This window comes from Monodelphis domestica, chromosome 1 (assembly GCF_027887165.1).
Source record: "Monodelphis domestica isolate mMonDom1 chromosome 1, mMonDom1.pri, whole genome shotgun sequence".
NCBI classification, from domain to species: domain Eukaryota; kingdom Metazoa; phylum Chordata; class Mammalia; order Didelphimorphia; family Didelphidae; genus Monodelphis; species Monodelphis domestica.
This window is the reverse complement of record NC_077227.1, coordinates 670,192,540-670,206,552: the sequence shown is the minus strand read 5'-3', so window position 1 is coordinate 670,206,552 and position 14,013 is coordinate 670,192,540. Positions and strand designations below refer to the sequence as shown.

At 35.8% G+C, this 14,013-nt stretch overlaps 1 protein-coding gene across 7 annotated transcripts in view; it reads right to left on the bottom strand.

Moving 5' to 3' along the window:
- Positions 1–14,013, bottom strand: part of SLC8A1 (solute carrier family 8 member A1) — a 504,419-nt gene that overhangs the window by 23,791 nt on the left and 466,615 nt on the right. For all 7 annotated transcript variants that reach the window (XM_007476984.3, XM_056825409.1, XM_056825477.1 and 4 more), the window contains one exon: positions 9,663–9,938. In XM_007476984.3, coding sequence (XP_007477046.1) covers positions 9,663–9,938 — 276 coding nt within the window. The remainder of the gene's footprint in view (positions 1–9,662; positions 9,939–14,013) is intronic.

Genomic DNA, 14,013 nt, shown 5'->3' with positions numbered 1-14,013 from the left:
CTATCATCTTTTCAGGGCATGTATCTGGAGTATGATTGAGAGATGCCTGAGACTTGGCAACCTGGACAACCAGGAAGCTTATTTGGAAGCAAATGATACCATTAAAAAGAACCTAGAAAGCCCTACTAAGAAATATGAAGTCCAAGGGAATAAACTGATTACTAGATGATATTGTCATCACTGATGCCCATTGAATATAGGGGCTTCAGGAAAGAAAAGCAGACATGGGAAGTCCATGGCTGGTTAAGCTGATTGTGACTGATGTTTCAGATTTGGATTTCTGACACAAAACTTAATATATTATAATGATAAGATCATGGTCAGAGGTGGAATGTGCCTAAGCACAGTAAAAGTCATATTTTTTGGAATCTTGCAATTTGGAAATATTTTAAATGAAAAAGGAAGTGGTAAGGAGAAAACTGCTATCTGACGTGGCAGATTTAATGATCCTAAGGAGTAACTGTACAACATAGAAGAGCTATAAGAGGCTCAGTGTTTCAAGGATAAACCATTTATAAGAACGTCATTCATGTAACATAAAATTGCAGGTGACTCTATAGGAAAGTATGAAGTATGGAGAATAAATACTAATAGTGAACTTTAATATTTAATTATAATTAATTATACATAATTATAAATGATATTAAAATATTTAAGTCTTCAAAATACTTTTACATAAAAGGTTCTCACTGATCCTTATTTCAGTGAATTGAGGTAGGGGAAGTATTTTATAACCATTTTGAAAATGAGGGAACAGGCACAGAGATGAAGTGACTTAAACAAAGTCACAGCTAGGAAGAATCTGAGATAGAACCTGAACTCAGGTCTTCCTGATGCCATATCCACTTCTTGGAACCACAAAAAACAAACAAACAACCAAACAAAAAAAAAAACAGACATTCTAATGCAAGGGAGCTAATTCCCTTGCTTCCTTGCCTGCTTCCTTCCTTGCTTGCTTCCTTCCTTTCACTTCTTAGGCAGTATGGTCAACCATCATTCCTCAGGGGATCATTATATTGGTGCTGAATGTAATCAATCACCTTTATTTAGTCCTTCTGCAGTTCACAACTCCTTAAATCACAAGATTCATGAGCCTCCACCTTCCTAATAGCAGAGAATGGAGATGTGCACCACCATGCATGGTATAAGGAGGCAAATTTTACCATAAAAGTATTATTGAGGCACTTGGTGAAGGTATTAAATACCACTTGGTCTAGTATCTACAAAGTTTATTGTTGGCACCCTTAATATCTACTTCTAACACCAACTCTATGAGTCTACATAGTGATTAAAGCTATTTAGAGCCATTCCTGATGTTATGATTAAAATTCTCTGGAGACTGTATCTTAATTTTGCAACTATTTATTAAATAATAAAAAGTAGTCCTAAGAAAGAAAGAGGAAAGCCCAAGCCATATGTGGATGACAAACTATCTTAGTAGCGTCCTCTGCCAATAGAGGCTGTGTGAGCCCAGAGCGATTTTGCAAGCCTCTTTAGTCTATGATTCCAAGGAAAGAAAGCCATTTCTTCTCCCCTACTCAATTTATGCTCTTCATGACATCTGTTTTGATTGCTGGGCTCAGACCACTGCCTAGATAAAGAGAAAGATGTTCTGGACTCCAGAAGTAACCATACTGTGTTTAGAATGGTTGCATGGCACATGTACAGCATCACCTAGCATGGTAGACAGGAAGAGGGTGGACTCTACTCATGGTCTCAGAGAAATATTGTTCAGAGATTCAGCCTTAAGATTTTTTTTTTTTTGCTTTAAGATCAAAAGGTTGCTTTGGAGGTTCCAAAAAGGAGTTCAGATTAATGTCAACTTTCCCCACTGACTATAGAAATGAAGTAAAAATGGACCCCAATAGCACCAAATACATATTTCCTATGTAGTTACATTATATAGTCACCTTTGTCTTTCAAAATTGGATGGAGCTCCCAAGAGATCAACTCTTGGGACTCTAGAAGAACTTTCTCAACAAATATTTAAAGAAACTTATTAAATTTTTAGGATAGGCAAAGTACTGTGGTATGCCTTTATGGCTATAAGCATGTCACTTAATCTTTGCCAGGTTTAGTTTTCTCATCTCTAAAATCAGGATGATTATGTCTGTAGAATTTGCCTCATGGGGACATTGTATGTCCTAAATAAGATACTGAATATAAAGCATTCTGTGAACTTAAAAAAAAAACAAATTTAAAGTATTATTGTTATCATTGTAGCATTTCAAGGTTTAAATTATACTCTATAAGAAGGTATACGTCTTGTAAAATTTTGTAAATCTGTGCTGATATCAGCATATCTAATAAATCTTCAATTTCTTTGTAAAATTGAGGTTGGTGTCAGGATTTTGCTCTTAAATAAACTGGTAGGTAACTGATTAGAAGCCTTTTATAACCTAGGTCCCTTCCGACCTTTCTAGTCTTTTTTTATCTTACACTTTGCCACATACTATGTAATCCAGTTACATTAGGTTTCTTGGTGTTGCTCAAATGAGACATTCGAACTCTTAGCTCCCTGCTTTCTCCCTGGCTGTCTTAATGCCTGGGATGCTCCTTCTTTTCATCTCCCTGCACACCATTCCCTACCCCTCTCCTGCTTTCCTGGCTTGCTTTAATTTCCAACTAAAATCCAACAGTCCATAGGGAACCTTTCCCACTTCTTCCTAATCCTAGTGTCTATATTATTTTCAATTTAGGCTACATATAGCTTGTAAATAACTTTTGGTATGCTCTCTCCCCAAATGCAGTGTGATTTCCTTGAGATGACAAACTATCATTTACCTTTCTCAGTAAGCCCACCCTTAGTATAGTGCCTGGCTAATAGTAGATGTTTAATAAATGTTGATTAACTGATGGCTTTAGAACTTTAGGACCTAAACTGAACATTTTCTAAGGGATTAAGTGTTCTAAATATTTCATGCAGGGAATTTCCTTCATTCCTTCCTTCTCTTCTCCTTTACTTCATTCCATTTTTTCTTCTCCCCTCCTTGATGGGCTTGAAGTTAAGATTTAACCACTCCCTGACCCCAGCCTAAACCCAAAAATTGTCACTAGAAAAAACAGTTAAAGCAAGTACAAATGGTGGTGTAGTGGACAGAGCACTCGGCTTGAAGTTAGAATGACCTCAGTTCAAATATGGCCTCAGATACTTCCTAGCTCATCACCCTGGGTAAGTCACTTAACCATTGTTTGTCTCTGTTTCCCCAACTGTAAACTAGGGATAATAATTGTACCTACTTCATAATGTTGTTGTGAATATTATATGAGAGAATATTTTTGAAGTGCTTAACATAGCACCTGTCACATAAAAGGTGCTTAATCAATGCTTTTTTTTTTATTTTTGACAACAAGCTTCCTTTCTACAAAAGCATGGTGTGATAGGAAGACCAATGGATGTTAAATTTAAAAGGTCACAGGTCAAATGCCAGCTCACTAACCTATCATCGGCAAGTCACTTTGCCTCTTAATGACTCAATTTCCTCATCTGTAAAGTGGAGATAATATTTCAATATGTACCCCACTGGACTGCCATAAGGAAAATATGAGATTCAGTTCATGGAGCTATGATAGGAACAACCATACTCTTCCAATGAAATATTGGCAAGCCTAAATCTCAGTGATATTCAAGTAATAATGTATCTGGCAAGAGGAAAACATCAAAATTGGGAGGAAAAAGCCATGTAGATTATGAACATTTTGAATCTTTGGGAAAATGGAAATAAAGGCAAAGTGTGTTATTTTAGTATCCTTCATAGTTAGAGATGTTTGGTCACTTCAAGAACATAAACTATATATTTTCCACAATTTTGTTTGCTCACAATATGGCTCATTTGTTGGCTTGATATAAAATTTACAAGTATAATTCATTCAGGCAATTTCAAATTCATAATTGAATTTATTGTTCAGTGTTTAAACTTCCATTGCAAATGTAGTAACAGACTGTTGAACTTTAAGGATTTTCTCATCTACTTTAAGATATTACCACTGGTCTAACTTAAATTTGTTCTGCTTCTCATATGATAGGAAATGTAAGGAATTATTTGAATAAGAGCCATGATCATAAAGTGATTTAGTCAGGGAACTGGAGTTCAAATTTCCACCTTGATACTGTGTGACAATGGGTAAATTATTTTATCGAGAGCTTCATTTTCCTCATCTGTGATATTTGGATATTACAGCTAATATGATAAAAGTAATATATTTCAAAAAGCTCAAAGTATGAGTTACCAATAAGTCATTGTATTTTCTGAACTTAATGTCTTCCACAGATATATGTGTTACACAGACTAGAAATATTAATCTTAAGGAAAAGATCTATATTATTATCATTTTATATATATTCTTTTATTTTAAATCCATAATAATATAATTCTTAATGTAAAAATGATATTTAAATATTTTAATTAATTATTTGATTTACATAGTTATAAGTAAATATTTAGACATCATTTAACTGCTCAATCTTCAAGGAAAATGGAATGAAGAATTTACAAATTAGAGATCTAGCAAAGGAACTCATGATCACGTAGGAAAAACATGATGTGCATTTATATCAGTCCTGTTTTCCTGTCAGTTAAAGGAGTTGATTCAAGGGTGCTTTCAGTGAGTCTCTACATCTTGAGCTTTTATCTTAATATTTTTATTCAAAATTACTTTTGTCTTGCCACTGGACTTCGATGACCTTGTAAGAGAGAGTGAGGCAGATGACTTTGTGGAACATTGCCTTGTTTAAATCTATTTTATGCTTGAATTCAAGCCATCATTGGTGATATCATTTGGTCCTCTGAATATGAAGAGCAACCAGATTCAACTATAAAAAAAGTTATTTTGTGTACTTGTTCAGGGTTCATATAATATTAAATATCAAAAAATAATAGAATAATTTGGCATAAGATTATTTCTATTTGAAATTTATTTTTAAATGATGAGAAGAATGAGATGATGATAATTATGGGATGATTTATTTATCTTCCAAACTGAAAGATATGAAGGAATGAAAAATAGTTAGATTAAATCAGGACCATAATAGTCAAGCATTGAGGAGAGGGTGGGTTAAGTAATCTTTTTTTAAGGGCAAATAAAGTTAAGTGACTTGTTCAGGGTCACTGTAGGAGGTGTTGGAGACCAGAATTGAATCCATGTTTCCTCTGACCCAAATCCAGGGCATGGTGCTCTGCCTGTTGAGCCACCTAGCTATCCCTTCAACTACTCTCAAAGGTGAATTCGGTAGGAACAAAGGTTCACTTACTGATCAACTGCTTATAGAACTTGTAAAACTTTTCCCTATGAAAACAATATTAATATCTGGTAGTTGGTTCCCAGTCTAGATCACAAAAGCTGATTTAGTCCATGATATAGCTGATGAACTACAATGCCAGTAGTCCTAGCCTGGGTTCTTGATTTGGAGAATAGAGGAGCTTAAAGTATGGGAGAAGAAGGAAGAAGAGGTGGGAAAGACCTAGGTAAAATTTGAAAATTGGTAAAGTTCTGTGGCTTTCTTTCACTTTTTAATGGATGTTCATTGCTCTCAGGATATCCTAATAATCATCCCCTCAGTCCAACTTAGGCTATTTTTTTACTCCAAATGTTCCAACATTCTATTCAACCTCCAATTTTCCTTTCTCTCAGTACAGATGATTTCAATCAGATATTATGGAGAAAGTAATCTGATTGAACTAATACACTAAATATTCAAATAATTTAAAAGCCGTGTTACTACACCCAAAGGTATTTTTTAATTTAGAAAGAGGATACTTATTAACTCAAATGAATTTCTATTGAATGGGATTTCACATAATTTAGCAAAAGTCAGGCCCTGTGTTATAATTTTTTTTGCATTTGTTCCTTGAAAATACTATTGGCTTTCATAGATTTTTTTTCTTTTCTCCATTTCTGAACCCAAATATTTTCTAAAAATTCTTCTTGTATTCTTATTCCATCCTCTTGTACCAGCTATTGCTCACTGGGATACATGATTAAAGAAGTAGCTTTGTTTTGTATATCATATTTTCCCATAAGGGTACACAACATCCTAGAAGCACAGAAGAAGATACATGGAGATGTACAACTAGGAACACTCTACCCCATAGCTCTGCTACTCTGCCATGACATCTATCAGTCTCTGCTCCTCACTTTCCCATCTCCCTTTTCTTCCTTGTCCTCTTTCTCATAGACAAGCTACCTGCAGCATCTGTTGAGTATTCCAGCCTATAATATGAGGAAAGAAGTCCAGTTTTTCATATAGGTTTATGAGTTGACTATAAGGTGGCCAATCAGGGTATTGAGTGTGGGGACCCTGTTAGGGCTACTGTAACAAACTGCTATCCTCCCACTCTCCTGGGTCAACTGGCTTTTCTGTACCTCCTCTCACTTTTTCATAGGTGTTCAGTGCTCTCAGGATACCTTAAGATCCCAAACTTTTTAACTGTGGTAAGAAAAATTTCCTTTTACCAGTGGCAGAAAACAAGCATCAAAGAACCTTACAGTGACATTCCGCTGTGTTTGAAGCCAGGAGGAATGATGCTTGCTTGTCTGTTAGGGCATTATAGATGATAAGCTAGCAAGCATTTGAACACTTACAATGTGCCAGGCATTGTGCTAGGTCCTGGGGATAGAAAGAAAGGGAAAAGACAGACTGCTCTCAAGGAACTCCACATTCAATGTAGGCTAAGCAGAAATAAACTAAGAGAATTAGAGTTATTATAGAAGATTGGTTAGTTTCTTGATTTTTCCAGGGACATTTAAGAACAGGGCATTTTGTGTGTATATATATATATTTATGCTGAAATATATAAAATAGATATGTTGCAAATATTGTGAGACATATACACGCACATTTCCAACACACTATCTTTGAAGAAATAAGAATCATTGGCCCAAGATCCAATATGTAGTAGACTAGCAGGAAATATTAGCTTCATTTATTTTCTTCTTTCTACATAGCCTGGAAAGATAGAGACAAATAGTTGAGGGGGCTGGGTAGGATGGGGATAGTATATTTTTATTACTTATTTTTTTGCTTCTTATCAACTATTTGTCAACAAGACTCCAAAAGAAAGTCAGAAATGGTATGCTCAGGCACAGTATCATTCAATTTCTGCTACATTCCTTTTGAGGAAAAAGACTATCCAATCAGATATGATGATATAAGTTACCTGGGAAATAAATTCTTTGGGAACATGCTGTAGAAAAACATCCAAGGCATCCTGTAGGAATATTATAATGGAAGTCTGAGTTACAAAAATTTTCCTCCTGGTGAGGATTAGGTAGGGGGTGTTAATGTCAGGACATGTGGAAAGAAACAGACCAATGATTCTTATGCGCTTTCCTCTCAAGAAATATTTCATGCTTTTTGGGCAGATCTACTACGATTGGCATTAGGGAGACTATATGTTTGATTCTGTACTTCTTGACTTCCAAGCTGCTTATGAGTAGTTAGAAATGTGACACCTTGAAAATTTATATCTTAAAAGAATCCAACTGTTTCCTCAAACTTCTTTGCAAAGAGTTAATGATGATAGATATGAAAGTTGCTTTATTTTAGAATAATCTGTTTTAGTTATGCTACTCAAGAAATTTAATTCATTTGTAATTTATTTTCAAAATTGATGTTTTATTAAGACTAGTTTGGTAGAACTGACAGATTAAAAAAAATGGAATTTCAGGAAATCAGTGTGTGTGTGTGTGTGTGTGTGTGTGTGTGTGTGTGTGTGTGTGTGTGTGTGTAAGCAGATAATGTGCCAGACTTGGAATCAAGAAGACCAGTGTTTGGGTTCCTCCTCTGCTTCATACAGTCTGTATGTCTCTGGAAGGTTACTTAACCTCTCATTGTCTCAAACTAGAGGTTTCATAAAAGGAGCACATCCCAAAGGATAGAATGTATTTATTACTGGGATCTTCTTACACTGATGAAATCACAGGGTTCCACCCTAGTCCTATACCCTTCTCCTTCCCTGAAAAGCACTGAATTAACAACAATAACAACAACAACAAACAATATGCCCTGCCCAGATCTGTTACATAATTGTTTTGGGGGGAAGAAAGAGATAGATTTGGAAAGATGAGCTGCTATGATGTAATAGCTAGTTAGTCATAATTACATAAATTTCAGCAAAGATGTGCCAGATTAGTACCATTCAGTGTTATTCTTTAGAGCCCAGGGAGAGGAGGTTCCAAAACCAGTTTTCTTTTGCCAAACTTTTGCCAAACTGAGAGGAGTGATGTGGAGTCACACTGGTTAAGTTGTGTGATGGGATACCAAATCATGAAGTGAAAAAAACCTCATATGGTGAATATTTTTTATGTCTCTCCTACAACAAAAAGACTTCTTTCTGTCAAATCCTGGAAAAAATCCAAGAGAGAAAATGCCTAGTGCAGATATAGCATCCATTTAGAAATATAAACGGGATCCACCTGCTGGCTTGAGCCACTCAGAGCATCAAGACTCACTGAGATGGCTTTGAGGAGACCTGCTGACCTGTTCTGTTTTTGCTTCCCTTCCAAAATATCTCAGCTTTCCTGCCATCTCAGCAGACAGCACATCCTAAATGGGCACTTGGTGTTAACCCAAGCTGTTCAATAGATGCCACCCCAGAGAGGACACTAGAAACAACAGGATCAGCTCTTGGGCTCCTGTCATGTGGCATGGCTTGATCTGTGTTCAGTTTTGAACTGAAGGCTGAAAGCAGAGAAAACAAGCATGTCTGGAAAACTATAGCCAAGTGAATATCCATTTGTCTATTTTTTCCTGTGACAAATACAGCTCTTTGTGTCACACACATTCTCTCTTGAACCTGGCAGTCAAGATCCTTCCCAATCTGCAACCAACATAATTTACTTGGTGGTTTCATACATTCTACATTAAACTAAGCTAGATTTTCCTTCATTCCTCCATCTACATCTTGTCTGGAGTTTTTCACTCATTATAATTCATGCCTGGAATGGAATATCCAGCCCTTATTTTTCTTAAATTCCTCCCTATCTAGAAAGATTCCTTTAGGTGTCACCTCCTCTCTGAAGTCTTTGTGGATTTTCAACCCTATCTCCTTTCAATTCAGGTGAAAGTGGTCTGCCTCTCGCATTTCTCAGACTTTTCTTTTATCTCATTGTTCCCTAAATCATAATTATTTCTGCATGTCTCTTCTCTCTGATTAGATTGTAAGCTCTCTGTGACCCATATTTGTGTCATATCTAGCTTTCTATCCCAAAGACTTATCATAGAGAAAGAGTACCTTATACATAGTAAAATTTTAGTAAGAGTTTTTAAATTTGATTTTAGACCAGTGTTTATTTTCATGGCAGGTTAATCAATCAACTTGATTCTCTATTTATTTTCCTCTAATTTAAGGAAGATCACATTTACCTAGACTCACTGACAAGAATCCTTCTAAATGATACTCGAACATCTTTCTTGGCCAGAATAGTCAGGATATATGATTGTATAACTATGAGAAAGTAAGTGAAATAATGCCCATCTCTGGACTTCCTATACTGGTGGGTCTGACTTTCTCATTCCTTGGGAATATGTGGACTTGTAATTCTTAAAGCACTTAGCACAGCACCTGATACATAGTAAATGGCATATAAGTGTTAGTTATTATTGTTGTTGTTATTTAAAAAAAAAGAGAGATGTAAGAAGTGGTCTCAAATTTATTTCCTACCTGGCACTGAAGTTCCTAGGGCAACAAACACCACTGCTGTCACTGAATCCTTTAGGCCAATGGTGCAGCCAAAGTGAGATGCCAGGTCACCAATGAAAGCTGTCAGGAGGCCGATCATGAGGATGGACACAATGAAGCACGCCCAACCATTCCAGTACTCTGTGGGTGGGACAAAGGCGAACAGGACCTTCCAGAACACGGTCAGGAAGTGCATCACATAATCGAAGCATGAAGGCAGCTTCTCCTCTCCACATTCTTCATCATCATCATCTTCCCCTGGGGGAGGAAAAAAAATATATATAGTTCATTATAATGGTTGGAAATGCATAGCTTTGCTTGCTGGTATACCCCCTTTCCCAACATACTCTCACAAATGATGCCCAGGCACCCCAAATTGATTGAGGTCGATTGAAGTGAACTCAGCTTATCTTTCAGGTTGACCAGGTACATTATGGACAGAAAGGTGCAGACATTGCCCCTTCCCCATCTCTCAGAGGTACCTTTCATGAGAAGAGTATTGTATCAGGTCTGTATTGAACTAGTACTGTCTTCACCTTTAAATCCACAAGTGGACATTTTTGACAATTCCCATCACACTCTCATGAAGTGAATTTCAGTTCTGGACATTAAAATACTTCATAAAAAGGTCCAAGACACTGACATTAGGTCTACAAAGAGGGAAATTGCTGAGCGAACTTTTTCTGTAGGTTCTTGAGATTTTCTAAAATATTTGTATATATATACATATATATAATCCTATTTCTTTCTCATCCTCTCCATCTTTCAATGATCAATTTCTTTATCTATAAATTGGGTGTAATATTAGCCCCTATCTCAGAGGATTGAGGTGGTACCAAATGACATAGCATATAGAAAGTGATTTTCAAACTTTATAGTATTATTTAAATGGTGGCTATTATTAATTAATTAATCCAATAATAAACTCTTATTAAGTGCTTACTATGCTTCAAGATTTCCATTAAGTGCTAATAGTATAAAGACAAATGCAATATACTATCTCCTCAAGGAACTGACATTCTGTTACCTGGTAATAATATGCACATTCATAGGGTTATATAGAATATTAAAAAAATAAACACCAAGTAATTTGAGGAGGGAGGGCACAAGTTGCTGGGAAGATAAGAAAGGGTTTTAGGTACAATGTGGTGCTTAAGTTAAGTGTTTTTCAAAAGATATTTTATTTTCTCAATTAAATAAAATAACACTTTTCCACATGCATTTTCTGAGGTTATAAGATCCAAAGTTTCTCTCTCTTCCTTCCTTCTCCACCTCCTGGAGATGGTAATCAGTTCAATCTGGGTTATACATGCATTATCATGCAAAACATATTTCCATAGTGTTCACTTTTATAAGAGAATATTCATGTTAAAACAAAACTCCAAAATAAAATCACTAATAAACTATTGTGAAAAATAGTATGCTTTTGACTCTAGCATGTCTTCTGTCCTTCAGAATTGTCCTGGATCATTGTATTGCTGAGAGTAACTAAATATTTCATATTTGATCATTGTACAATATTGTAATTGTACAGTGTTCTCCTGGTTCTGATTATTTAACTATGTATCAGTTCATGTAGATCTTTCCAGTTTTTTTCTGAAATCATCTTATTAATTTTTTTCTTATAGTATATTAGCTTTTCATTACCATCATATATCAAAATGTGTTCAACCATTTTCCAAGTAATGGACATTTCTTCAATTTCCAATTCTTTGCCACCACAAAAGAGATGTTATAAATATGTTTGTACAAGTAGGTACTTTATCCTTTTAAAAAATCTCTGGGATACAGATGTAGTCATGGTATGACAGGATAAAAGAGCTTTATAGCTCTTTGGGCATAGTTGGATCATTTCACAAATCCACCAACAATGTATTAGCACTCTAATTTTGCCACATGCCCTCCACCATTTCCTACTTTCATTTACTATCATATTCAGCAATCTGATAGGTGTGAGATGGTACACGAGTTGGGCCTTGAAAGAAAGAGTGGATTCTAAGAGGCAGAAGTGAGTAGGGAGTCCATTGAAGCCCAAGAGAACAATCAATTAAACAGTCTTTATGTCTCATAATACTGTGCAAGTCAAAAGTTTATCAATTGAATCCTATTTTTCAGTGGAGTTGAATGCACTAGACCAATGTTTCTTTGGAGGTTTTCCTTTTGTAAAGCAGAGAATGCTTCTATAATGTGAACAATCATCTAATTAGACTAATTTAGAATTTGGGCTTTACTAGCAAGCCATATCTATATGTTTTGGGTTTTTTTTTTTGCATGAGATTTCTGGAGGGAAACTGCTCACTCAAGTCTTTGTTTTCCCCTAATAGTATCAGCTCCTTCCTGACACCATCACCAGGCGCCCCAGGAAGACAGAATGGCTACTCACCTCTAGCCATCTGCTATAGCTAAGCAGACAGGTGCTGTCAGTCCCCTGTTACCACATATTCTAGCTGGTGAGGTTTCCTGGGATTCTCACAAGGAGTAAATTAACCTCCTTTGTAAATAAAATCCTGCTGTGACTTCTTGGGGGCTGATCATTTTGGGGTAAAACCTTTAAAAGCAGAAGAACTTCTGATAATTAGTGCCTCTTTCACAAGAAAATCTGAATGCTTTCCATATGTGTGGGCTATCCAAGTAGATAGTGCTAGCTGAATAAGTTGGGGAATAGAGAGGAAACCAGAACCTGTTCCTTCTTTCTTTTAACCAATCAATAATGAGAGATTTTTATGCAACTAAATCTTGGTGGTGGAGTGACTTATACTTAAGGTGATTTAAAGTTTATAGCCTTTTACTCACAACTACTCAGTAAAAATCATGTAAGTAGTATTATTTTTATTTTACAGATGAGAAAACTGAGGCTCAGAGGTGAAATAAATATAAAGGTCTTCAGCTAAGAGGCACTCATATTGGGTTTCAAAGGTTCTATTATGTTATGAAATATAATTTTGACTGATTAAATAGTGGACAGATTCCTACAGAGAAAAAAGATCCTGTGAACTAATTAATTCAGAGTTGGATCCAACCTGAAATAGAATATTATTTTTAAAAATTAAGATAACATAGCATTGACTTCAGCCCAAAAATTAATGGTAAGAGAGTAGCATGGATATAGTTAGGATATTATTTTGTATTTTTAATGATTCCTAGGTCCTTCATACAATATTTAACATTTTAGAAGGAAATATCCTTCATGATGCTATAGGGCTGCAAGTCCTGGAACACCACAATGTCTTTGAATAAGTTCCAGTTGGCTTCAGTGGCATTGGTGAGGCAATTAGGGGGCACAGGGCACAGATTATGGGGCTTGGTGTCCAGAAGGCTTATCTTCAAATCTAGTTGCTAATACCAGCTATGTGAACCTGGGCAAGTCACTTAACTTTCTGTGTCTCAGTTTCTTCCTCTGAACAATGGGGGATGATACTAGCACCTTACCACTTCCCTGCTGTCAACTGAATAAATTTAAAACTTTGAAACCTGACATTCTAGACCTTTGCAATTTGCCACTAGTCTACCAGTTTAGCCTCATTTCAATTTCACCTCTCCATGCATTCTGCATTGCAGATGAATTGGATTTCTGTTTGTCTCCTATTTCTGAGACTATCTTCTTCCATATCCATGATTTGCTAATGTTATTTCATAGACCTCTCTTCATCTTCTTCTGCTGAGACCTTTTCTTTAAGAGTCAACTCAGGTTTCACCTTCTCTGGATCACTCTACAGTCCTTCTATAAAAATAATCTTCTACTCTTCAAATCTCTCATGGGATTTCCTGTGTGCATGTAACCATTCTGGTGGGTTTCATGTTGATTGCTCTCTGTTTAATCTTCCCTTTGAGAACCATAACTTTTTTTAATTTAAATTAATTTATTTAGTCAATTTATAACATTATTTCTTGGTTACAAGAATCATATTTTCCCCTTCCTCCCCTACTCCCACCTTTCCCATAGCTGATGTGCAATTTCATTGGGTATTACATGTGTCCTCGATCAGAACCCATTTCGATGTTGTTGGTGTTTGCATTAGGATGTTCATTTAGAGTCTACATTCCCAACTATATCCCCTCGACCCATGTATTCAAGCAGTTGTTTTTGAGAACCATAACTTTGAAAGCATGCAATGGGCTATTTTTCATCTTATGTCACTAGGAATTAAAAGAAAAAAGAGAGATTCATCTGAGAACAAGTCTATAGCTTTCACCAGATTGCCCACGGAATAATCCATAACACACACAAAAGTCTTTCATATTAATAAATATTAAATTTAAATACATTTAAGTTGTTTGCCTCTCCCTTTTACACCCCTTCCTCTAACCTCAAAGCTCTAGATATTACATCTAT